Source organism: Callorhinus ursinus, unplaced genomic scaffold (genome assembly GCF_003265705.2).
Source record: "Callorhinus ursinus isolate GAN/ISIS: 27379988/994484 unplaced genomic scaffold, GSC_fseal_2.0 scaffold6, whole genome shotgun sequence".
NCBI classification, from domain to species: Eukaryota; Metazoa; Chordata; class Mammalia; order Carnivora; family Otariidae; genus Callorhinus; species Callorhinus ursinus.
The window spans coordinates 42530854-42554874 of record NW_027397068.1 but is presented as its reverse complement, the minus strand read 5'-3'; the positions used below and the strand labels follow the sequence as shown (position 1 = coordinate 42554874).

At 42.2% G+C, this 24021-nt stretch overlaps 1 protein-coding gene across 6 annotated transcripts in view; it reads right to left on the bottom strand.

The window, feature by feature from the left end:
• Positions 1 to 810: 810 nt before the first annotated feature.
• TPD52L1 (TPD52 like 1) overlaps positions 811 to 24021 on the bottom strand; it is a 97266-nt gene continuing 74055 nt past the window's right edge. The window contains exons 4-9 of one of the 6 annotated variants that reach the window (XM_073893871.1): positions 13801 to 13902; positions 10707 to 10721; positions 9060 to 9098; positions 5774 to 5834; positions 4249 to 4330; positions 934 to 1071 (exon numbers count right to left, since the gene is read on the bottom strand). In XM_073893871.1, the coding sequence (XP_073749972.1) occupies positions 4286 to 4330; positions 5774 to 5834; positions 9060 to 9098; positions 10707 to 10721; positions 13801 to 13902 (262 nt within the window). In that variant the 3' untranslated portion in view covers positions 934 to 1071; positions 4249 to 4285. Of the gene's footprint in view, positions 1072 to 4248; positions 4331 to 5773; positions 5835 to 9059; positions 9099 to 10706; positions 10722 to 13800; positions 13903 to 24021 lie in introns of all 6 variants that reach the window. The other 5 variants (XM_073893869.1, XM_073893870.1, XM_073893872.1 and 2 more) reach the window with 5 other exon arrangements.

Genomic DNA, 24021 nt, shown 5'->3' with positions numbered 1-24021 from the left:
TTAATATGATGCTTTTTTCATTCATGTGAGCAATTTGCAAAATGGAAGGGGAAGCAGAACTGTTTCTCCCATTTTCTGGCCACCCCCTTTTAGGTCTCCCTTACCTCAGTTTGCTACTCTAGGTGGATTAGAGAGAATTTTAGAATTAGCAGGGTCGCTGAGGTTATAATTACTTACACATCCTCTTATGTTCACCAAATTAGCAGTAGACGTTGATTTAAAATAGCATCGCAGAATGGCGGGAGCCCCCGCTTCGCTTCGGGCTCCCTGTTCAGAGGGGAGTCTGTTTCTCCCCCTCCTTCTGCCTCTCCCCCCTGCTCATGCTAATAAAATCTTATAAAAAAAAATAGCATCTGCAGATTCATAGCTACCATCTTTTAAAGTCATTACCTGCCCCTGAAGACGTCAAGAAATTAAGAATTCAAAGTCTTCATTAAAACCAATTATTTTAATTGCTTAAACAAACATTCATAATTGATGCAAGTGAAGGGGATCACAAGCAGTTTGATGAAATTTGCAGTGAACCCATCCTGTTGCTGGAGAGGGTCAGAAAAAACTCTGTCCCGCCCACCTGACCGACCTGGAAGGGGGTGTTTAATCTCAGCCTTCAAAGACATGCACATCATAAAGGAGTCCAAGCGAGAACCAAAGCCGATCATTAATAGCTACGAGTTTGGAAAATATACGCTGAATTACACAAAGACAAGGGTTATGATCAATTTTGTACCTGCTCAAGTGGGGACATTTTAAATTATGAGAATCTACGAATACTGAATGTGATGGTCACGTGGTCCATCATTAACACAAATACAAAATGGAAATCATTTTATTAAACTCCGCGGAGAGGCCATTTGAAGAACAAGGTCAAGGCCTGGGTTTTTCCCAGCGGGATTTTGGTCGGCTGGGCGGGGCCGGGGCTCGGGGCGGCTGCAGGGGGCGGCCCTAGCAATGCAGCTCCTCCTCCTCGGCCCGCCGGGGCCCGCCCCCCGAGCTCTGCGCGCTGGCGTGTGCCGTGGAGCTGAGCACCTCTTCGAAACTGCCTCCGCCGTGGTTCGCCCCGCCTACTTTCGTCTGAAAGGGCAGAGATGCAAACGTACAGTTAGTTCATCAGGTCTGCAATGTTGGTGTAAAGACGGGCTACTCTCGAATTCAGAAATAGTTTTTTTCTTGAAAGGGAACGTAAAGGGTGTAGAGAAGTTAGTTTCCTTTAGTAGAGTGCTAGAATGCCATTCATACTTGGGATCTGGGAGAGGATCCAAAACTTCAATTCCGTACAATTTTAGCAGTGCTCTCTTTATCCCTTCTGACATCTAAAAATCTCAACCCCTTCAGGAGCATATCCAGATCTGTGGATTTGTCTACACATCGCCCTGAGAACAGATGTAATCAAAACAGAACTGGATTTTAGATAAATTCCCTCAACTTAAAAAGTGTATAAACACCTTTAAGTGACCCCAATTTAGGCTTCCTACTGGGACTTAGAAAGGCTACCTGGATCCCTGACAAATGGCTTTTGAAAAGGCTGAGCAGCTCCATTGAACATGCTTTCTGGTCTCTGTTCTGAGAGGCAGACAGGACTCAGATCTTAAGCACTGGCCACTTCACATCTTTCTAGGCAGCTGCCCCTCAAGGAGGGCTATCTCTTGAAATGCAAAGTTCTGATGCTTTAGGAGGCTCCCTTTTTGTGTACTTGTTACTGGTAATAAGAACAAAATCAGGAAGACATCAATTAATAAGAAATATATTAAGAAATATGGGTAAAATGTTTTGAAAAATTCCATATTAAAAAGTCCTTCAAAAGAATATTTAATGTTTAATGCAAGTCTTATTAATTGTCGCACTGGTTTTCCTTTAACCACTAACAATATGGAAAAACATGTTGAGGAAAAGAAAGGTACAGAATAGAAAATGTTGCTATTCCCAAACTGCTGTCTACTCCTCAATGACACCAAAGTGATCACTCAGAGGAACATAAGCCACGCTGCGGGATGTATCCACTCACTGCCTGGTCTGCCCTTTACAAAAGGTAACCAGGTTTTAAAACCAGTCTAACATTCCAAAACAAGCATACACTTTTCTCCAGTTGTCACTAAAATCCTTCTCTGCCTCTTTAAATTCAATTCCTAAGTGAAATTTTCCACTCTGCTTGGGGTCAGGAAACTCATTCTGGAAAGTGACTGATAACACATATTTTAAGCTTAGGAATCACGTAGTCACTGTCACAAATACTCAAATCAACCATTGTACAAAGCAGCCAAAAGCAACACATAAGTGAATGAGCATGGCTGTGTTTACAGAAGACTGTGTATGGACACTGAAATGTGGATTTCATGTAATTTAATTTTAACACGTCACAAAATAGCATTCTTCCTTTGATTTTTTTCAACCATTAAAAAATATAAAAACCATTCTTAGCTTACAGGCCATTCAAAAATAGGCAACCAGCTGGATTTAGCCCACAGGCCTTAATTTGCAGACCTCTGGCACTGAGCACTGATTCCTCCCCGACTCTGTGTCATCTCAGCAGTGGGAAGAAGCAGGGGTTGCTTTCAACTACGTGATTTTTCACTATGTTTATTTCTTTCTGGAGAGAAACAAGATTAATTCAACGTAATCTACTCTATTAGGAGTTCCATTCTCCTCTTTATTGTATCTGCATTCTGTTTTGCAACAGAAGTCACACACAGTTTTGAATCAAGTGACTACCAATTACTGATGTTTTCTTTTGGGCTTTGTTGCTTTCTCTTCTCCTAGTTCTTTATTTTTCTCAAATCAAAATAGAAAAATAAAGGTGGGAATCGTTTTAAAATAAAGCAATTTGGCAAAAAAAGGGCGTGCAATGAAGCGGTTTTCTAACCAAGACGGTTGAGTGGAATAAAGGGATTTCCTAACCATGTGGGTTGAATGACTGTACACAGCAATTATTTAGGTGAGGAGTTGCTTCAGCAAAGATGTGAACAATAAAACTCTCCTGGACCCCTTCCTTCATAATGGCTCTTCATCCAAGCATTTGTCACTTTATCCCCAAAACTATGATTGTTGTTTGCATAAAATTCTATTTGAATTATTGAGTTGGGCCGCCTAATCTCTCATAATAATATGGCCGGTTGAGAAGACACAAAGAAGTAATAAGTATATCTTGTCGTCTTCTTAAGGTTTTAAATAAAATAAAGCCATGCAAAGTATTCATCAAAAAGAGGTGCACTAAAAATATGGTCTGCTTGACATGGTTTGAAGAATGACTGGAAGGTTAAATGATCAGAATGGTTGGAAGGGATGCAGTTGTTCATGATTCCCTGGTGGAACATGGTGGAACATGGTGGAACATAACAATATGGTTTCATCAGAGCTGTGCTTGCTTGCTTGTTTTAGAGGAAATAGAAAGTGCGCTCATTGAGTGTATAGGTGAAACCAGCTGAGATGTCATCAGGTGAGAGAGTGATGTATTCCAAGGATCTAGGCAAACAGGACTAAATTTTATATAATGGTGATGACATGGAAAACCAAGCTGTTACAGAACTGGGTATAAAGGAAGAACAATCAGTATAAATGCCACATGGTGTGTGTGACAGATGGTCAGAACGGACCTCCTTTCCCAGCAGAACATTATTTCTCATATAACATAAATATGAACAGGATTCCATTTGAGTGATGTTTTTAAAAATCAAGCTTAAAGCAGTATGTGTGAGGAGAACCGTAGCACAGAGACCTGCGAGGCATTTCCTTACTGATTCATCCTTACTGATTTGTGAGTCAGCCGGAAACAGCCCCGGGATCCATAATTGAAGACCATTATAGAAATTTTGGAGAAAATTTAGAACACAGAACTATGTGACAAATAAACTACATAAAGAAGGGTTAAACATCTATTATTTAGTCTGGAGGGAAAAAAAAAAAAGAATGAGGAATTTGCAATGACTGAGTGAGTGGGAAGTTTTACACAAAGCACAGTTATTAGCTATTTATTCTCCACTGCCTGGGTGGGCAGAAAAAGAGGAAGTAGGCGTCAGCTGTGACATAGGAGGTGGGTGGGATGTGAGTCTTGTTAAACCCCAGGGACAATCATTAAGACATGGAACCCGCTTTCAGGAAGTCTTGACACAGGCTAGGATCTGGCCAGCTGAGTTAGCTTTGTGCACGCCTAAGGGGGGAAGCAGGCTCTACACCTTCCATCCCAGTGAAGCGGGAGAAGTGAGAAGCTCAGAGTGTGGATCAAACACTTAAATCATACGTGAGCTGTGAGCTTACCAGAGCTTCCTAAAAGCAAAGGGAAATAGGTTGCTCTTTATTCTTCTTTTGCTTCTTCGTATCTCCTTCTTCTAAAGAAAACCTAAAAAGTACAACTTCTCCTATGTCAGAACTGGTCTAACAAGCAACAGAATCCATCCTCCCTCCACTGTCTAAGGCTGGGAACCAAATGCTGAGGAATTAACTCCTAGGATTTTCTGAACCCTTAGTTTTGAAACCTGATATTCTAGCAATAGAAATGTCCCAGGCACTGCACGTCCCTCCTTATCAAAGCTTTCCCTACACACCGGGGCAATTCAACGGCTCCTACAGGTCCCCAGATACTCAATAAGCAATGATGTTGACAAGCAGGGTCATGGAATCGCACGACTACAAAGTGCTGGTAAGTGAAAGCAAGGCCTGGGAAATGCTGAGTAATAATCTCATTCTTGGGCCTTAAACATCTAATCCCAGGCCCGATAAAGCAGAAGTAGGAGACTGTGTGAAAGAGCCTCCCCTAAGAGGAAAGACTCTCCAAGCCACAATCAGAGCATGCAGGAGCTCTAGTGAGGAATACCTTACAACCTCACAGACGGATCAGGCAGCACGTGGTGGCAGAGGATTCAGAAGCAGCTGGATGATCAGCATGTGCACATGCCTGCTTTGATCTGCTTAAAGATGCCCTGCATTCTTCATTTTCCCAGATAGGGAAATACAGAAATGGACTGTCTACTAAATAGCGATAAGAATATCAAGACTATTTAAATCACTGTTTAGCTGGTATCTTTAAAAACATAGTCGTTTCAATGATTTTTCCTGTTTTGAAAGTCTCATTTTGAGACTAGACTGATTTTATTTGTGCTTTCTTCCTCTGTAGATGAACTCATCTACACTCAAATGATAAAAGTCAATGAAATTTTTTTTAACACCTCCCATGACACAGGCATATTTTCAGTTTAAAGCTGGGGATCAAATGCGTTATTACAAAGGAATGCTCGTTGTGACTCAGTTTGATTTTCCCTCCGTGATCATCATGCTGTGCTGTGCTCAGTCTGGGAATGGAGTAAACAAGTCTGGGTAGCTGACAGGAGGGCGAAGGCAGTGTAACACAGGGGGCCAAGTTCGTTTTTGCTAGTCCATGTGCAAACCAGAGAGGCTATGAGCTGTTGGAGACCCTTCATTAACCTCTAAATTCAGAATTCACATACCCTCGATCCTACCCGCAATGCTCTCTCACATACCAGTTTTGGAGGGGACAGCACTAGAGAGTTCTAACCTGCAAAGATGTGAACACAAATCCCCGTTCATGTTCACAAGTCATCACCCCCGAATGGTTTGCGGGAACAACTCTGTGAGGATCCAGCAAGACTCTCCAATGCTGGTTTTACTGACAGATTTATATGTGAAGAAAAAGACAGACTCTGTGCAAGGCTTTCTTCCTGGCTGCACCGAATGCTGGAGGTCCTGCCTTCAGAATTAACCACCACAATGACTAAGCTGTCCTGATTCACGGGACCCCATGACACAAAATTCACTCCATCTGTACCTTGAGGCTTGTGACAGTTGTCTCAACCCTCTCCTCAAATGATTTGAAAGTAGGAGAATTCCTAAAATAACAAAAAAAGAGAGGTCAGCTCCAAAGACCCTTAGCAACCGAGCTGCCTGGCTTTCTGCTCTTAATTGTAAACATCATCTCTGCACCAGAGCCAGCTGTCGGTTCGCCACCTATACGACAAGCATGCTTTAAAGTTTGTTTTCATTTCTGCTAGGTTAGATCTACAAACCATAATCTGACATGGCAATTTTCTAAGTAAAATAGTCACACCACAAACAGGACAGCATTTGTTAATAACACCACTGTAATAATTCCAAGATGCACTGGAAATCATTTCCAAGGATTCGAAGGAATGATAGCTTAATTCGTCATTTGCTAATTAACTATCACAGTACCCCTTTTCCGGACTCGTTTTTTTTTTTGTTTTGCTTGGGTTTTTGGTTTTTTGTTTTTGGTAAGCAATGGAAAGTCTATCTGAAGAATGTCATGTTAGAGTTTTCCCACTTGGAACTGTAAAGTTCTTTATTTCAGTAAATGTGAGACAAGACAGAAATAACTCAAGGGGGAGAAAAACGTTCATAAATTTTTCTCTTCCATGCCTTAAAAAGTAATCATTTTGTCAATTTCCATGAAGTAGTGTTTCTGAGAGTCAATGCTTTCATTATTTTATGTTGAAATATACCTGTTACTTGACTAATGCTTGATCAAAATGGTGTTATGAGCACATGTTATTTTTCCTTCTACAGAGGATATACTTTTGTTCTCTTACCAAACAAAAATCTTTGCAGTCTATTAACAATTTATTTGTGACTCATTCATTGTGTTAAATACTCTCTATACAACATCTTGTTACTTTAAGCATTAGGTGCTTAATTTGGTGCTTTTTGGTTTCCTAGACTGGATTTGGCCACATGACATGATTTCATGACATCATTACCATTAAAAAGGATATCCCCAGGTCCAACTAAAGAAACAGGAACAAAGAAGGTACTAAAAATGTACCTTAAATCTTGTATCCATGTCAGCATTCAGCAACAATGACTGCCATCATTTTCAGGTCAAATAATTCAACTGAATGTTACTATATTTGATAAGCCACCTGTTATTCTCTCTTGAGTGCAAGCAAAATGAAATAGGAGGAATGGCCTAGAGGAGTTTTATAAGGGAGAATGGCTATAATAGATGGGCTTCTTTGTCTGGTGTGGAATGAAGCATGGCTCTAATATGATCAAGAGGAAACTAACGTACATAATATGTTTTGGACTGAGTTTGGCTTTGTTGGAGATCACCTCCAGAGACTCTGACCCTCCAGATGGTCGGAAATGTATCTGCATCTATGCTGTAGGGATTAACAATGGTGAGTTCAGAGAGCCCACTTGTGACATCACATCTTGTAAACAACACAAGCATGAGTCAAATTCCTATGAGTAATCCTCCATAATATTGCTGTTTCATGACGAAGTATTAGTGAATTTGCACCTGAATGACTTAACGGTATATATTTATTGATACCTTATGCCACCGCAGGTTTTATGTGGGCAAGCCTGCTCACATGCCTGCCTATCATCGATCAGTTACACAAGCCCACAGTGGCCGGACAGTTCAGCCTAATGGTTCATGGGTATATGTTAGATGAGTAAAAAAATTTTTTTAAAGTTAGTTTCAGTCAAGATCATGAGGACTACATTTGACCCATAAGCCACTAGATGGATTCACAAAGCAAAACCGTGTTAATTTTTTGCAAGCCCTTCTTTGGACACTTAAAAGCTGACAAACAGGGATGCCTGGGTGCCTCAGTTGGTTAAGTGTCTGCCTTCGGTTTGGGTTGTGATCCCAGGTCCTGGGATGGAGCCCCGCATGGGCCTCCTTGCTCAGCGGGGAGCCTGCTTCTCCCTCTGCCTGCCGCTCTCCCTGCTTGTGCTCTCTCTCTCTCTCTCTCTGGCAAATAAGTAAATAGAATCTTTAAAAAAATAGTTAATAAAAAAAAAAGCTTACAAATAAAGAAGCTCAGGGCTGCAGGTTGCACTACTCAATTTGAGTGTTTTTATGCTAGGGGGTGCAAGTCATTCAAAGATGGACTAAGCAATCTTGAATCTAAGCTCCCTATTTACCACCAAATTAGGGAAATCAGATACTGTGGCTAAATTTCCAAATAACCTCAGTGTGGAAGAAACATCATCAGGATAATAAAACAGACATTCCTCTAATTTAATTACACTAGAATGTGTGCTGGAGAACAGGGAGAAACTGTTTACTCAGATTTAATCAGATCACATACAACTACCAATGACCCTGGAAAGAATTTGGCTGCAGTGGTCTCAAACTATTTAGAGCAACCGAATCCCCTCTCTAACATATCACACCACAACACGTACTTTATAAAGCAGGCAGAAAAGGCACAGTTCAGACTGAAGCAGGGAAGGGTCTTGGAGGCTTGATGGCCCCCCTACGCGTCCCCCACCAAGGAAGCCCAGGGCAAGAGCAGTGGGAAGAGCAGTAAATCTGGTTTTAGCCTCTTATTTTAAATATGATGAAACTGATATCACTGAGGTGACTTTCCCAAGGCTGCAAAGTTCATTCTTGGCAGAGCTGGGCTACAATCTGTGTCTCCTGATGCACCGCCCCCCCCCAATCTGACATTCATTCTTCGATACCCTGTTACTATTAGTGTGCTTTTATCTGACTGCCTCACCAAGCTACACAAACCTGCAGTGGGGGATGTCTTTCCCAGAAGTTTTCACCCAGCTAGTAATTTTCATTGCTTAACAGACACCTCACCTTAACGCCTACGTTAAGAAATCCTGGTGATACCCTTTCTACAACTGCAGTCGTCTCAGCCTGTGACTCCCTTCATTTAGCCTTCCTCCCAGGCTTGCGTTTAATTCTGCTGAAGTAAGGCACGTGTTTCTGCCTTTGCAGGCATGGTGGCTCCAAGCCCTGCGCTAAGAAAGTGCTTCACACAGGTTACTTTATGTTACACAACAGGTTAAGAGAATGGACATTGAGCTAGGTAAGGAACCTGTCTCAGGTCACACACATCAGGAGACACTGGACTTAAGCCAGTGTGTTTGGTCAGAAGCCGAAGCCCATTATACCCTACTTCAACAGAACTGTCCGCCCTTTCTCCTGAAGGCTGTCAGGAAAGAGAGTAAGGAAGGTCACTGCATTTCTTTTCATATTAAGAGGGGGGGAAAACCCCGCAAAGTAACTATCAAAGTAATACTTCATACATACACATTCTGCATTGATATTATATAAAGTAATTTACACACATTACCTCATAGCAGGCATACTTATAGAATGGCGAATGGAGTAGCTTCAGGGCAAAAGCAGATTAAAAGAAGAAAAAAAAAAAGAGAAAAGAAGATAGCACAACGTAAGTACATGAGAAACTTCCTATTCACGGTTCTAAAACAGCAATTTCAACTGTCTTAAGTATTCCTTGCCCACCCCACCAAGATGACGCTTGTTCTCGCTGGGTAGGATGGGCCACGGTCAGCTTTCAAGGGCATAAGGGAAGAGTACACTGGGTGTACTCTTTGGGTGTTATTTTACATCCTATGGGTTCCTGGTAGGCCAGGAAATCTGAGGAGAATGTCGGGTTTCTCCAGGTGTGCCCAGGAGCCTGTGGACATCCTCCCCAGGTTCAACTCCCACTCCCTTCCCTTCTTTCTTCTTTCATTAAGAGAGGAAGGGCTGTACCTAGGAAGGTACAAAGGCAGGTGAAAGCTAATAGTTCCGTTGTAGAGGAACACTCCAGAGGAATTTATGTAGTTCACAGAAGACATTCAAGGAAACAGATACCAGGCAAATACCATCCACACAGTGCAACATGGGAGCAGGGACCGCTGCACCCATTCTAGGATATCTGGTACAAATACATCAACATTTCTGAGAATTCTGAGTTTCAGCTGTCTCACTCTCTCGATCCTATGGTAGCTGGCTCATCTTTCCACCGACGGATCACCTGTTACTACTTTGTGAGTTCCACTCAGAAATCAGGCTGGGATAACGGAGGAAGCCCTATGTATGGGGTCCCTGTTCCTGGGATAGTGCTCCCCCATTACACTTTCCAACACCATCCCTGCATCTTCTCCCAAGAAGCTAACAGTAAGGGATCAAACTCCTCACCCTCCCCCGACAATATCCACTGAGGTCATCAGTATGGGCAGCACTTTACTAGAACTCAGAAAGAAAAGGACAGAAGAATTCAGGGAGTTCTTATGGTCTCACTTAGACACTCCACTTAGAAAATATAGGCAAATATTTCCCCAGAAATTACATTAAAAAAGGAATTAGTAAAAGAAATTAATCAGCATTATCAATCTCTTCATCTCTTTAAATATAGGCAGTTTTTTTAGGGAAAAAAATCCACCCCCCCAAAAATATATCCTAAGATTCCCGCTGAAGGAGGGTTTAACTGGACAACTGCACACTTCCAAACGTGTGATCTTCTGGTAACCTTTCCCCTCTTCAACCTCAGAAGGCACAGAAAGCTGAAGGTGAACCATCCACATAAGAAACAGTCACAAGACGTTCAGAAAAACACAACAATTTTCTGTTTCTCGATTTTACTTTTTACACGTCTCATAAAAACATACAACTCTCAATTTCTGCTTTTCTTTTTTTCTTCTTTCAATACGGAGGACCTCTGCCAATGCAGGAAGGATTGAGAATGTAGGACGGGGTTCCTAAGAGATTGCTCAGCAAGTGAAACTGGCATAAATGATTCCAAAATGAGATAACTAGATGCTTAAATAAATTCAATCACATCAGAAGCCCTACACCCTCTGGTCACGAACACTCTCAGGAAAGGAGAGCCAGTGTTTTGGCTGAGGCACACCCACGGTGTGAAGGCAGCAGTGGACTCTGGGAAGGAAGGGAGCAGCAAGGCGGCCAGTGGGGCCCTAGAGGCAGCGCTTACCCGATGGAGTGAGACCTGCAGCCCGGGGAAGCAAAAGAGAGAGCAGGACCAGAGTTAGCATCTCAGTGCCCTTGTCCCCCCTCTCAAGAGCCCCAAAGCAAAGATGACGTGACTCCATTCATTACTCTTTGGGAGTATACTTTTTAATGTGTCTTAACAATTACTATATCAATCTCTTATAAGTTGTACTTCTAACTATTGTCCTCATATCATCTCTCATGACTATACAGAGATGGTTGGACTCGAATAAAAGTTCTGTGCTTCCTCCAAAGAGCCTCATCTCCACCTGTTCACACGTGGTTTGAACAAATGACTGAGAAATTCCAAGAAGATGCCGGGATTATTATAAAAACGATTCCAAGAACTTGCATTGCTTCAGAGCACGTTCATAAATGTGTCCTTGTTTTACCTTTGCAGGAAGCATTTTAGTTAGGTAGCTGTGAACAATGGTATTTTACAGGTAGAGAAAGAGAGAGGGCAGTTCCCTAATGGAGCTATGGGGACTCGGTCAACGGCAATCAGGATAAAATGAGAATCTCAGCCTGAAAAATATGACTTGTTTTTATAAAACACATCAATTTAAATCCTCACAGAGTGCTTTTCATTAACTTATTAAAAGGCCCAAGTTCTAAGTTTTTAAAATCTGTAAGTATTAACTTGTAATAATTAAAAAAAAAAAACTGAGAGGTATCTGAACTTTGCTGGCAATCTTTTTGAACAAGTTCAGAAATTTTTTCCCAGAACGCATAGAATTATATAGTATAAATAACAGGAATATAGGAAAAAATGATATTTTATATTAAAAAAGGGTTCAAAGTAAAATGTGATATAATTTTTAAATTTATCATTTTATAAATTGGCAAGTCAATTTAAATGAAAAATAAAAACTTACTTTTTGTCATTTAGAAATCTTTACTATACAGAATGTAAGTAATTTTCAAATGTGACTTTCACATATGTTACTTGTTCTAGTGTAATTTAAAACTGAAAATTTTTTGTAAAACTCATTGCTTTCACAGGGACTGATCCTCAGTTATATATGTTAGATGTTTTAGTTTGAGAAAAATATAGGTCTGAATTTTGCAAACTCTACAACATTTTACAGGACCATATTTGAGTCTCCAGTGACATACTTCCCAGTACTTTTAGCCACAGTTTATAATGAAAGTATTGTATCCTCTATATAGAGACACAATTAATGAAAAGTTTGAAACTTCTGGAAAATAGATCATTCATTACCCTAAAACAAAGCCGCACTGAAACAGAAAAAAAGAAGTCAACACAACCTTGATGTAATAGCCAATTAGTGTATGAACATGAATATGTTAACATACTTGCATAAGTGAAAGGGTCTTCATTTTTTTCCACTTAGAAAAACGAACAAAACCTTTATGAAATACCACAGTGCCCTCCTGTTAATGTATACTCCCTCATTTCCATTATGTGGGGTCACCTTGTAACTGAGATGGTCTCTTAGGATAAAAACTAGCATTTATTGAGTGCTTAATAAATGGCAGGCTCTCTTCTCTTATCCCCATTTCGTAACTGAGAACACCTGGGTACAGGTGAGCTAAGTTACATGTGGCCTCCTCATAACCTAACCACCTGACGTTGAGCCACTTAACAGCGTGTTACAAATGCAGATTCCTAGACTCCATCCAAGACCCACTGAGGCATGATCTCGGAGAGGTGGAATCTGGAATATGTACTTTAAATAGGCTTCAGCGGTATTTGTAAAGTCTCCCAAATTTGGAGAAATAACACTTTAGTATCATGGGGTGGTTCTAGTGTTCCAGTGAAAGGTTTCAACTAAGAATGTGGAGGACAAATTTTATAAATATGGCAAAATATATTTTCTTGGATATAGCAGGTAAGAGTGTATTTTCAGGTTTGGGGAAATTATTTAATTAGTTTAAACGTTTTTAATGCCACTGACATGACAGCAAATTTTATTTGTAATAAAATGAGGGTTAATTAATAATCCAGAAGGTTTACCTATTCATCACATGCAGCCTCTGAAAAATTTCAGTTGCTTTTCATTATCACATTATCAATAAATATGAAGATAAAACAATGTAATTCAGATTCATGCACATGTAGTTAACTCTAGCCTCATGAAGGCCAACTTGTGAAGATAGTACAGGGGCACAATCCAGTAATGTATGAAGCCAAAAATAACTTAAACACAACAATATAAATATTTGCCTCTAGGTATCAAAGTTGTAGGGTAGTAAAGTTTAAGAATCCAGTGAAATTATATGCAGTTTTTTTAAAAGGAAGACATTTAAAATATATACTTCAAAAGTTTTTAAAAAATGAATTTGATTTCTAGAGAGAAAAATAAAATTGATTTATAAAGAAAAGTCTCCCAAATATATCACCAAATTCAAAATAAACTATGAAAGGTATTTAAACAAGCAAAAAAAAAAATGAAAGTAACAACTCTATAGGAGATAACTTACTAAAACATAATGTAAAAAATAAAAATGGTCAAAACTGCACTGTTTTTTCTGGCGCCTATAGTGAGGACAGTTGGTTCTCAGTTCAAAATCTTGACGTTCACCCTAACTTTATATAATAATGAAATACTGAAAATAACCCAAATGTGCAAGGACTATATACCACAGTACTTTTTTGGAATAAAAGAATAAGTATGTATGTATTTAGCATAGAAAAAGATCCTAGATGGATGTATACAAAAATGTAACTTAGAATAGTTTATCAGAGCATATTCCACTGAATGCGTATTTAACTTACTGTTTAAATTTTAGTGAATAAAATTCAGGGTATGCTGCATTCTTTTGAAATCCCCCCCACTTGTTATCAGTAATTAAAGGAGACCCAGATCTCCCATTTTTATTAGGTCATGTCCTAGTGGAAAGGGCATGCTTGGGACCAGGCTTACTAAGCAAATCAGCAGGCAGAAAACTCTTCATTATTAAAGTCAATCTCAGTCACCAATCATTATCAGCCGAGTAACATGTTAATCCAATTAAAAAAGAATACATTAGGAAGACCAGCCAATAGAGAAAGCACCCCTTCCCTCAGAAGGCCAAAGGCTTAGCAGCATCCCCATGGATCTCTCCCACAGTACCTCATGTCTCCAAACTTCTTGCTGATGGCCGTCCCAACGTTGCTGAAAGCTGCAGTTGCCTTCTGCCCTGCGTGACTCAGGGTTTCGTGTGTTTTCTTGTAGCTAGAAGTAAAACAGAACAACAGAAACACAGTTTATACATCACGACTGCCCACAGAACATTCTCCATCCTTCTCCCTCCTTACTTCGAAAATTCCTTTTCTAAACAGCTTTAGGAAGATGGTCCACAGAAGTTCATGATTCTATTCATTGTCTGGGGATGATGGGTTGACTGCCACTCATCGGTGAGAAAGTCAGAACGTTACATCTGAATTCAGGAAAAATACTCATATGCAAGCGTAACGTGCAGGTCAGATGTGTAATCACAAGCAGCAGATGTGCTCTCAGAGTACAGTCATTCTTAAAGAAGTGTGTGTTTTAACTCTACAAAGAGACCCTTGCAAGGAAACAGTTAGCCATCAAAGGTAACACAGGAACTAGAAAATGCATATTCAATATGAAGATTCAGCTTTTATGTTCAGGGGTAAAATTATCAAGAAAAGGGCAAACTATAACTAGTATTTCGCTTATTTTTCTAATATCTACGGTTGGGAATAAGAAGGGCACATGATCTTAAGATAATATAGTGACCTTTTTCCAAAGCAGTTTTAGGAAGATAATTCGGCAATTGTCTGTTCATCGGCCTATGTTCCCACCAGACTGACTCCTTGAGGACTTGGAGTAAAAGTCAAAGTCCACACAACGGGCCTCAGGATGATCTTACATGAGCTGGCCCTCTCATGTAAGAGGGTGGAAGAAGTTCCCACTCGCTCCCCTGGCTCCAGCCCCCCAGGACCTCCTTGCCAGTCCATGGACATACTAGGCCCCATCCTGCCTTAAAACCTCTGTTCCAGCTGCTCTGCCACACGATCCCACCATATTTGGGGGGGAAAAAAAGGGTTTTGTTGTTTTGTAAATGCCCCACTTTGAAAAATTAAAAAGAGCAAAGCCTACACCCTTAGTAATACTGTGAAAGCCACCTTTTGCTGTCAGTCGGGGCCAGAGATCCCTGGGGCCTTGGCCAACTGGGTGTCGGCAGAATAGAGCTGGGCTCTGGAGGCGGGGCAGACACATGGGTAGGAAAGGGAACCAAGGAAAAGCGAAGGAAGCAAGTACACTGAGCATCTACCCGGCACTGATTCTGTACGGCCTGAAAGGGGGCTCAAGGGAAAAGTAAAGAAAGACCCTGCAACAGCCATGACCTTTGTGTCAGGCTGGGACCGGTGACTAGTTAGAGAATTCCTTCTTGCGTTGCTCCTGCATTTCTACAGGAATTTCTTGCAATTACAGCAAATATTTAATTTTTGCTTGTTAACTGTTTCTTGTAAACTGTTCCCTGTAGTTTAACTTTATATATTTGAGAACGCTTCGAATTTTGAGATGAGGTGACTTTTGAACAGGTGTGTGTATATCACATTCTGCATTCGATGGCTTAATTTCAAAACAGCTAGCCAGGGAGAAGTACATCTGGTAAGCAGTAAGTGCTAGCGAGCTACGTTATGTTGTAAACACACTCCTCTTCTATAGAACAATGTGTGGTGGGTATACACGGGCATCTGACTACTTTAGTGAAGTATTAGTGACATTAAGTCCTCACCGTGAAAAATGCAACTCTATACCCATGTGAAATGTTAAAGTTTAAAATCAACCATCTGGAGAGCTCAAAGGAGTGTTGAAGAGGGATTTTTAGGACTGTTTACTCTTTATTTCTGAGAATTACATAATGTTAAATCTGGAAGGCACTAGAGTCCAATTTCTTCAGACTACAGATGATGGGACTGAGGCCCAGAGAACTGTGTGACCTTTTAAAGACAGAGACAGGGCTAGGATGAGTGTGCCTGCCTTCCTGCAGAACGTCTCCTTGCCTTGGAGATGAGAGACATTTGGAGGTGAGTGAGGTCAGCTGTCTATAGTGCAAGTATTTGTGGAGAAAAGTAATAATACTGCATCTTAAGACTTCTAAGATGTACCTCTTTCCCCACATTTTTACACCTCTCCTCCCTAGACTAACGACCACATTTCTTAAAAACAATTACCAGCCATCCTACATACATTACATAGAGACCAGTAATTGAGGGAAAGAGATTTAGGGGGAAGGGGGCAATGAGAGAGTGTGATATGGGAAGAAATGGTTTCCCAGAACAAAGTAACGGGGGATCCCGAGAGAAATAGGCCATGGGGCTCAGAGCACTTAAAAGCTCTAAGAAGCACTACTCACATCCAGTGTAAGCCAAGGGTCCCCCTGGAGCTGTGTACCGCACAGACCCTGTAAGCTTACACTGCATTCTAATTGGGCTTGAGCTTAAAACTGAATGAAGTCATACATATCCCTATCTAGAGGCAAGGCGCCCACATCTTGAAAAAAGACCCTCCTGTCAGGCCACTGAAAACGCTGAAGGATGTCGTTGTATTTACATCTTATTCTCTTTATTGTGCCATGGAATTCGGTACACAATCTGTACTCCTAAAACTCCTAAAATTACATTCAATAATATTGAAATAAAGAAAAACAATGTAAACACCAACCTTCTGATTGACTTGACAACCCTGTAATTTAAATGGAAATGGTAATTTAGCATTTTAGATGATGTCTCTCAAGCTAAATATAAAGTTACACCATTGCTGAGTTACATCCTTGATGAAACAGGAGACAACTACATTCTCCTGAAATAAACGTCAAAATGTTACGGGACTCTCAGCTTGCTATCATTTGTGCACCGGGAGGCAGAAAGATGGGAGCAGATGCTCCCAGAAGTCTGCGTTATGTGCCTTTCGTCTGTGTTCCTGTGAGGCACTTTGCACAGCTCTTTCCAAGCACATTTTTCACTCTGTTGCAATTACGGGTTTCTAGTCTGCCTGTGACCTGCCTATACTTCCTGAGGGCAGGGGCTGCATCTCATTCAACATCCTTGTGTCCCCAGGGCCTGGATACCCCAGAGTAAGAGCCACAGGAGGCCAGAGGAAGGAAAGAGTCCAGGCTGACTGCCAGACTTCAGCGATAGAAGAGAGTCAGGACTTTGCAGTGTGCGACTCCCAACTCTGGAGGAGGGCCACGGAAGCCTGCGCTCGAGGCAAGGGCAATTTGTCTTCGTGGGCTCCAAAGTGATTCCAGCAAACAGTAGCTTTGTGTAGGAGCCTGCGGGTCCCAACAAGGCTGGAATCTGGTCCAGGGCTGAACCTTTTTTTTTTTTTTTTTTTTTTTGGTAAAAGTGTAACCGTGCTAGCAAATAGTAGCTCACACTTACCACATATTCATATGCATTACCTCATTCAAGATTTGTTACTGGGAGATTTTTTTTTTAATTTAGGGCATAAGTAAACTTTCTACTTTTCACTGAAAGTCAATGGGAGGGGCACCTGGGTGGCTCAGATGGTTAGGCGTCTGCCTTTGGCTCGGGTCATGGTCCCGGGGTCCTGGGATCGAGCCCTACATCGGGCTCCTGGCTCGGCGGGGAGCCTGCTTCTCCCTCTGCCTCTGCCTCTCTCCCTGCTCATGCTTTCTCTTCTCTCTCTCTGTATCTCTGTGTCTCAAATGAATAACTAAAATCCTTTAAAAAAAAAAAAGAAAGTCAATGGGAACACAGGTTTTACTTTTCAGAGATCGTTTGGCTGGAATGGATAGCCTTTTTCTTTTCAGCTTTACTGAGGTATGAATGACAAAATTGCAAGCTATTTAAAGTGTACATCGTAATGATTTGATATACATATACACTGTGAAAGAATTCCTCCCACTTAATTAACAGAGCCCTCACCTCGCATGTTTTCATATATATTTTGGTGAGAACATCTAAGTCCTACTCCCTTTGCAAACTTCAATTATACAATACAGGTATCAACTAGAGTCACTGTTGTACATTTGATCCTCAGACTTTTATTCATCTGGTAACTGGAAGTTTGCATTTACCAACCGTCCCCTTTTCCCCCTACTCCACTGCCCCTAGCAACTACCCTTCTGCTCTCTGCTTCTAAGAATTTGACTTCTTTCTAAAAAAATTTTTTTAGATTCCATATATGAATGATACCATGCAGTATCTGTCCTTCTCTGACTTATTTCACTTAGCATAATGCCCTTGAGATTTGTCCATGTTGTTCAAAGGCAAGATTTCCTTCTTTGTCATGGCTGAATGATATTCCATTGTGTGTGTGTGTGTGTGTGTGTGTGTGTGTGTGTACCACATCTTTTTCTTTTTTTTTAAGATTGATTTATTTATTTTGAGAGAGAGCATGAGCAGGGGGGCAGAGGGAAAAGGAGAGAGAATCTCAAGCAGACTCCCTGCTGAGCAGGGAGCCCAGTGTGGGGCTTGATCTCATGACCCTGAGATCAGGGCCAGAGCCAAGACCAAGAGTTGGACGCTTAACCACTGAGCCACCAGGCGCCCCTAAGCTACATCTTCTTCAAGGAATGGATAACATTTACTGGCCAGAACAGCTGAACTGTTTGGCCGGCACACTGACAAGGGGATCTTCAGTAGGGAGAGGTAAGGTTCTCTGCAAACCAAATAAAAGGCATTCTATTGACTTTTCATGCAGTTCACCTTGTCATGTCTTACTGATTTGAAAGTAGTGTCAGTAATCAAAAGGAGAAAGTATATCTTCTAAAACGTTTTGACTTAAAGCATTTTTTTTACACACAAATAGAAGAATTAAAAATTATAAGTCTTTTGATAAGAAGATATTGGATAGCACAAATACATTTTCTGTTACGGGATTTTAAGAAGATTATTGTTTTAACAGTTGCCCATGCAGCATCTCACCAAAGACACAGAAGTATTTAGGCTTATTTTCTTCTGAAGGTTCCTTAAACATGTTACCAAAAGAGATTTACCAGTTGAACCTGGAAAAGAAGAGCCTACTTCCTGCTTTGTGTGATAAGATGAAAGGCAAAAGGTAAGCAGAATAAACAGCTGTCTGAGAGATCGACTATGTGTGTCTTTTGAAATTAGGTCTTTCATCTTCACTGGCACTTCCCAACTCAACCGGTGCTACAAGGGGCTCCTCATAAAAGAAGAGGTAATAGTCATTACTGACTGTAATGCTTTGGAAGTCTAAGAAGCACAAAATCAAAGAGTAAATAAATCACAAACGAAACTTCAATTTTCAACCACCACGCATTTTTTAATGCTGCATTTTACTCTTTATAAGGATGAAGTTATTAATTATTGCAAAGGGATGGAATGGTTTAAATTCCTTCCCAAAACCTTCTCCCCTTGGCAGACCTACCATTTGGTCTGTAGCACAGCTTAGAGGGGGGATTATTAGTGGAGAAATGTCATGGGTTACCGAAGACTCAACACTTACTAAAATGAAGCCTATCCATTTGAATAGCCCATGAGAACGCTGCATTTCTGAATTCCTACTCCTTCTACCTACAGAAGAGATTGAATTTCTCCTCCTGTGTCCTCCCTACCTCTAACACACCAAAGCCTCCCACCTCCCCCATGCCTCTTTAAAGCCCAAAGACAACACAAAAAAGCAGCAGAGAACAAACAACAACAAAACCCCTTAAGACAACAACAAAAAAAGGAGGTGGTAGGAATTTTTGGTGTGTGTTCTTCAAGTCTCTCAAATCAAAGCAAGACAAAACTATGACAAAAACAACAGCAACAACAAACCCCGAATACAGATATCTTTTGACCTGCTACTGTATGGTTATCTTTCCATAAAGGGGATAATTTCAGTATGCTGTGCAATTCTTTCTACTCATCCAGTCCTATTCCTACTTGAATCCTACCACAGACTAAAATATGCCAAGATCCTTCATTAACATATCATAGATTTTCTTTTCAGTATAAATCAAACTAAATAGGTCATGATTGCTTAATCAGTATGCAAAGTATTGCCTCTGGGAATTACCTTCAATCCTCTGACAGCTAAAATTCTTTTTAGTGCTTTGAAATTTAATTCTACCCAACCTATCCCTACCCAGCTCCTCATTTCCTCACATCAAAATTTTCATCCTATGAGGTGTAGATCTTGTCCTAGAATGGGTACCATGGCACTAACAGCAGGGACTTAATTAATTCACGGGGAAAACAGATTCTGTAACCAGGCCCCCCCCCCACCATGTGATTAAGACCTTTCCCCACCCCCACCTCGGCAGCCAAGAAAAGAGGGTGGGAGAAAGGTGCACTCCTGAAATTATGTTACTGATATACTTATGCCTCCCTCTTAAGAAAGGATTGATTCTTCCTTACAAAGGCAGGCTCACATCATTCCTAAAAGAGTGAGGAGTCCATGATCATCCACATTTATTAAAGTGTCTTTAGAACTCTCGTGTAGTCCTGTAGCTTTCAATGACATCAATACGCAGATGACTCCCCATGTTTATTTCCATCCCTGACTCTTCCTCCGAGTGGCCCTCTCGACATAGAAACCTGTTTGTCACCAAAACAGAATTCTTGAGTCTCCCCGCCAGACTTGTTTTCTAGAACAGCAAACAGGCCTACAAGGGATCAGATGCCCTTCTGCCTGCTTTACAAATATTAACTCATTGAATCCTCACTACCTATGAGATAGGTACTAATAGGATCTCATCTCACCCATGCTGGGGACCTAGATTTCAATCCAAGCAACTGGAGTCCAGAGCCCATGGGCTTAGCCGTGATGCATGTAATGCCCACTGCTGTACACAGTCCCAATGCTCCATTGGCTGCCCCCGTCAGAGACCCGACAGTCACATTTGATCCCTCTGTTTGCCTCCTCTCTCACCCCCAAACCTTTGGGAAATCCCCCTGGCCTGGCCTCCAGACCCTGTCCCCTCTCTGTCCCTCACGACCGTCACCGACGTGGACTACCACAACAGTCTCAGAAAGGATCTTCTGGTCTCCACTCCCACCTCTCCCCATTCTGTATAACACAAAGAAACCAGAGTGATTTTTTTTTTTAAAAGGTGAATCGGAACAGATGACTTCCTGCTTCAAATCCTCCAGTGGCACCCAGAGCCCTTAGAATAAGATCCCCAGTCCTCCCCACGGTCTGGGAGGCCCCCCAGGCCCAGACCTCCACCCCTCTCACTACCCTGCAAACCAACCCACTTCTGGCCTCGGGGTCTTTGCAGCAACGCTTGCCTCAGCCCCAAAGCTCTCCCCTGCATCATCACAAGACGGGATCCTTCTGGTCACTCGGGTGTCAGCTCCGAGTGACGTCCCGGGACAGCATTAGGACAGAACTTCCCTGACGGGGACTCTGTCACAGTGGCCCCTGCCCTCTCCTCTAGCCTGTCACCCTGCGCTGTTCTCATCACGGTACTCCCGACAGCTCTTCCTACGGCGGCTCTGTCACGGGTTTCATGCTCCTTTCTCCTTCAACACTCTTAAGAAGCTAGGAAGAACTTTGTCCATCTTGTTGAGTCCCACATCCCGAGGGCTCAAATTAGCTCCGGGGTAATAATGACTAATAGTAGACACACGTAAGGACTTGCTGGGTAAATGAACTGTCACGACCTTTTGAATGGCTTTCTAGTGCCTCTGAAGTAAGAATAACTCTATTAACAGATACCACGAGGCCCTGCGCAAGCCCCGGCCACTTCTCCCTGCGGTCGCCACAACACTAATGAACTGGACTGCTTTCCTGGGGGAGAGGGAGGCTTCTCTCCTTGTGGCCATCACCAGGCTGGGCCTCCCCCAGCAGGCTCCCCCTGCCCCCCCTGGCCTGCTGAAGCATCCGTCTCTTGCCTTGAAAAACCTTCCCTGAGACCCCAGGCAGGGTTCAATCTCCTGCTTCGTACATAACACTCTATTTTCCTTCACATCACTCCTCTACCTACCATTTAACTGCTTATTTGGAATAACTCGTAAAATACACACAAACAAAAACCAAACTCTGTCTTCCTGACTAATCTTTCAACTCCGTAACCCTAGGGAATAAATCTACTCATTCGACAAAAAGCTTGATACTAACTAGACTGCCTGACTATAAAACCAACTTGTTTTTCAAACATGAGAAAACCCAGAGACTTTATATTCTCCCGTGTGGGAGGAGGCTACCCACCCTCCTTGAACTTGCTCACTCTAATTCCACGTCTCCGACGACTGTGAATCTCTCCCCACCCTGCCCCCTCAGACCTAGGGCAAACTTGATGTACCCTCTGCCCAGATGCGGGCTGCTCCGTCCCTCCCATCAGCCACGGGGGAGCCGGAGTCGTCCTGCCCTCTGTTTGCTTAGCCCACTCCTGCAGTGTGGTTAGGGAGGCCAAGCAGAAAGATCCTGCCTGGGTCTTACACCCCAGAAGGAAGTGCAGATCAGTGTGGCAGGAGGTGCCCAGGACCGGGATACTGGAGCTCGCTCCGCCTCACTCTGTCAGGGCCACTAAGTGGTCTAAGCCACCAAAGTGCAAAGACAGAAGCCAAAACTACTGACGGAGAAGCTCATTTAATTAAGCGCCTAAAATCCAGCTCTCCTGTATAGGACATTGTTCATATAGTGTGGCAATATCTATTTTAAATTGATAAACACCACCATGCAGTCTCTTATCGTCTTCCATAATTGTCACCATCGGGTTGGGGAAGGTTAATCTGCCTCTGGAGATAACTCGATGGGCTCCCTGGCTCCATCCTGCCCTACTCTGGGCTGTGCCCTGACACAGTCTGGATGAGCTCTTGGGGGACACAGCATAGGAGCAGACAGGACTACCAGGCTGTGATAGGGGAAAGGAACATTCTCCTTTACATGGAGCCGAGGGGAAGCAGAGTGGGGAGACGTCAAGTTCCTTTTAGATGGAACTCTTCATACGAAGGGCACCTTCCCTGAGGTCTTAGGACTTAGTTTTCAGTAACCAGCATGCAAAGCTGCCCGCCAGCAAAACGGAAGTAACTGCTGTTCATCACTGGTACTTACTCCTATTGCCAGGCCTATCTCTGTCCGGGAGAAAAACTGATTTCCACTAAAATATTAGGAATGTAATAACTTTGCCATCCAATGGATAATGCCAGGGAAGAAAATGCATAACACGAAGACAAAAACTAGGGGCTAATGTTAGGGCTAGGGATAGGAACTTTCTCCATCAGCCTCTAGCCCCCAACTCACGAAAAAAGAAAAATTACATCATGATGTGGGTACCTTCTTCCCTTTGATACGAGAACACCTGGCAAGCAAAATATTTTAAATCATTAGAGAAGCACCACAATAGTTGAATATTTCATGTATTTAAAAAGTAATCCAATAAAAGTATGATTGCAGAATACCCAAAGTTATTCTGTATCTTGCCTAATACCAGACAAAAAGATAATGGGGAAGCCAAAACCATTTCTGGTGGTGTGAGCAGGAAAAACTCACTTTTCCTGTTGTTTCCTTTGTTCTTGGGCCGGCTACCACACTCACAACACATCCGACATCAGAAACATGCTTTTTCCCTCACCAAGCAATTCTGTGACACCAGCTGGGTGTCCTAAATTTTAAGGCACCGCATACCTGGAGAGAGTGTCAGCTCCCACAGGTGAAGGGCTCAATCCTACAAGAGCACCCCCCTCATCCCACTTCAGATGCCAATGGCAAGTCCAGGTTATCACCTGTGTGCTTCTGACCAATGGGCAATAAATCGGAGGTTCCCAGGACCTCCTTCTCGAGTTTGATTAATTTGCTAGAGTGGCTTACAGAACTCAGGAAAATGTTTCCTTACTAGATGACTGGCTTATTATAAAAGGATATAACAAAGGATACAGACAGGGCGAGGTATGTGGGGAGGGCTGTGGGGCTTCCATGCTCTCTTCTGGTGCACCCCTCTCCCAGCACCTCTCTCTGTTTATCAATTCAGAAGCTCTCTGGATGCCATGTTTTGGGGATTTTTATGGAGGTATCATCATAAGGGTATGACCAGTCATTAACTCCATTTCCAGCCCCCTCTCCCCTCTCTGGAGGATAAGGCACAGTGCTGCAAGTCCAAGCTTCTAATCATGGCTTGGTCTTTCTGGTGACCAGCTCCCCCATCCCAGAGCCACTGAGAGTCACCTCATTAGAACAAAGGATACTGCTGCTATTCTGGAAATTCCAAGAGATTTAGGGACTCTGTGTCAGGAACCAGGGATAGAGAGCAATACACACACACATATATTTTTCTATTATCTCACATGGCCTTATCCCAGCTCTAAATATTCCCTAGAGTAGAAGGGATGAAAAGCACATCCCCAAAGTATAAGCACTTCTTTTTAAATTAATGGGCAACAAGTCTGTACTAAACCTGCCAAC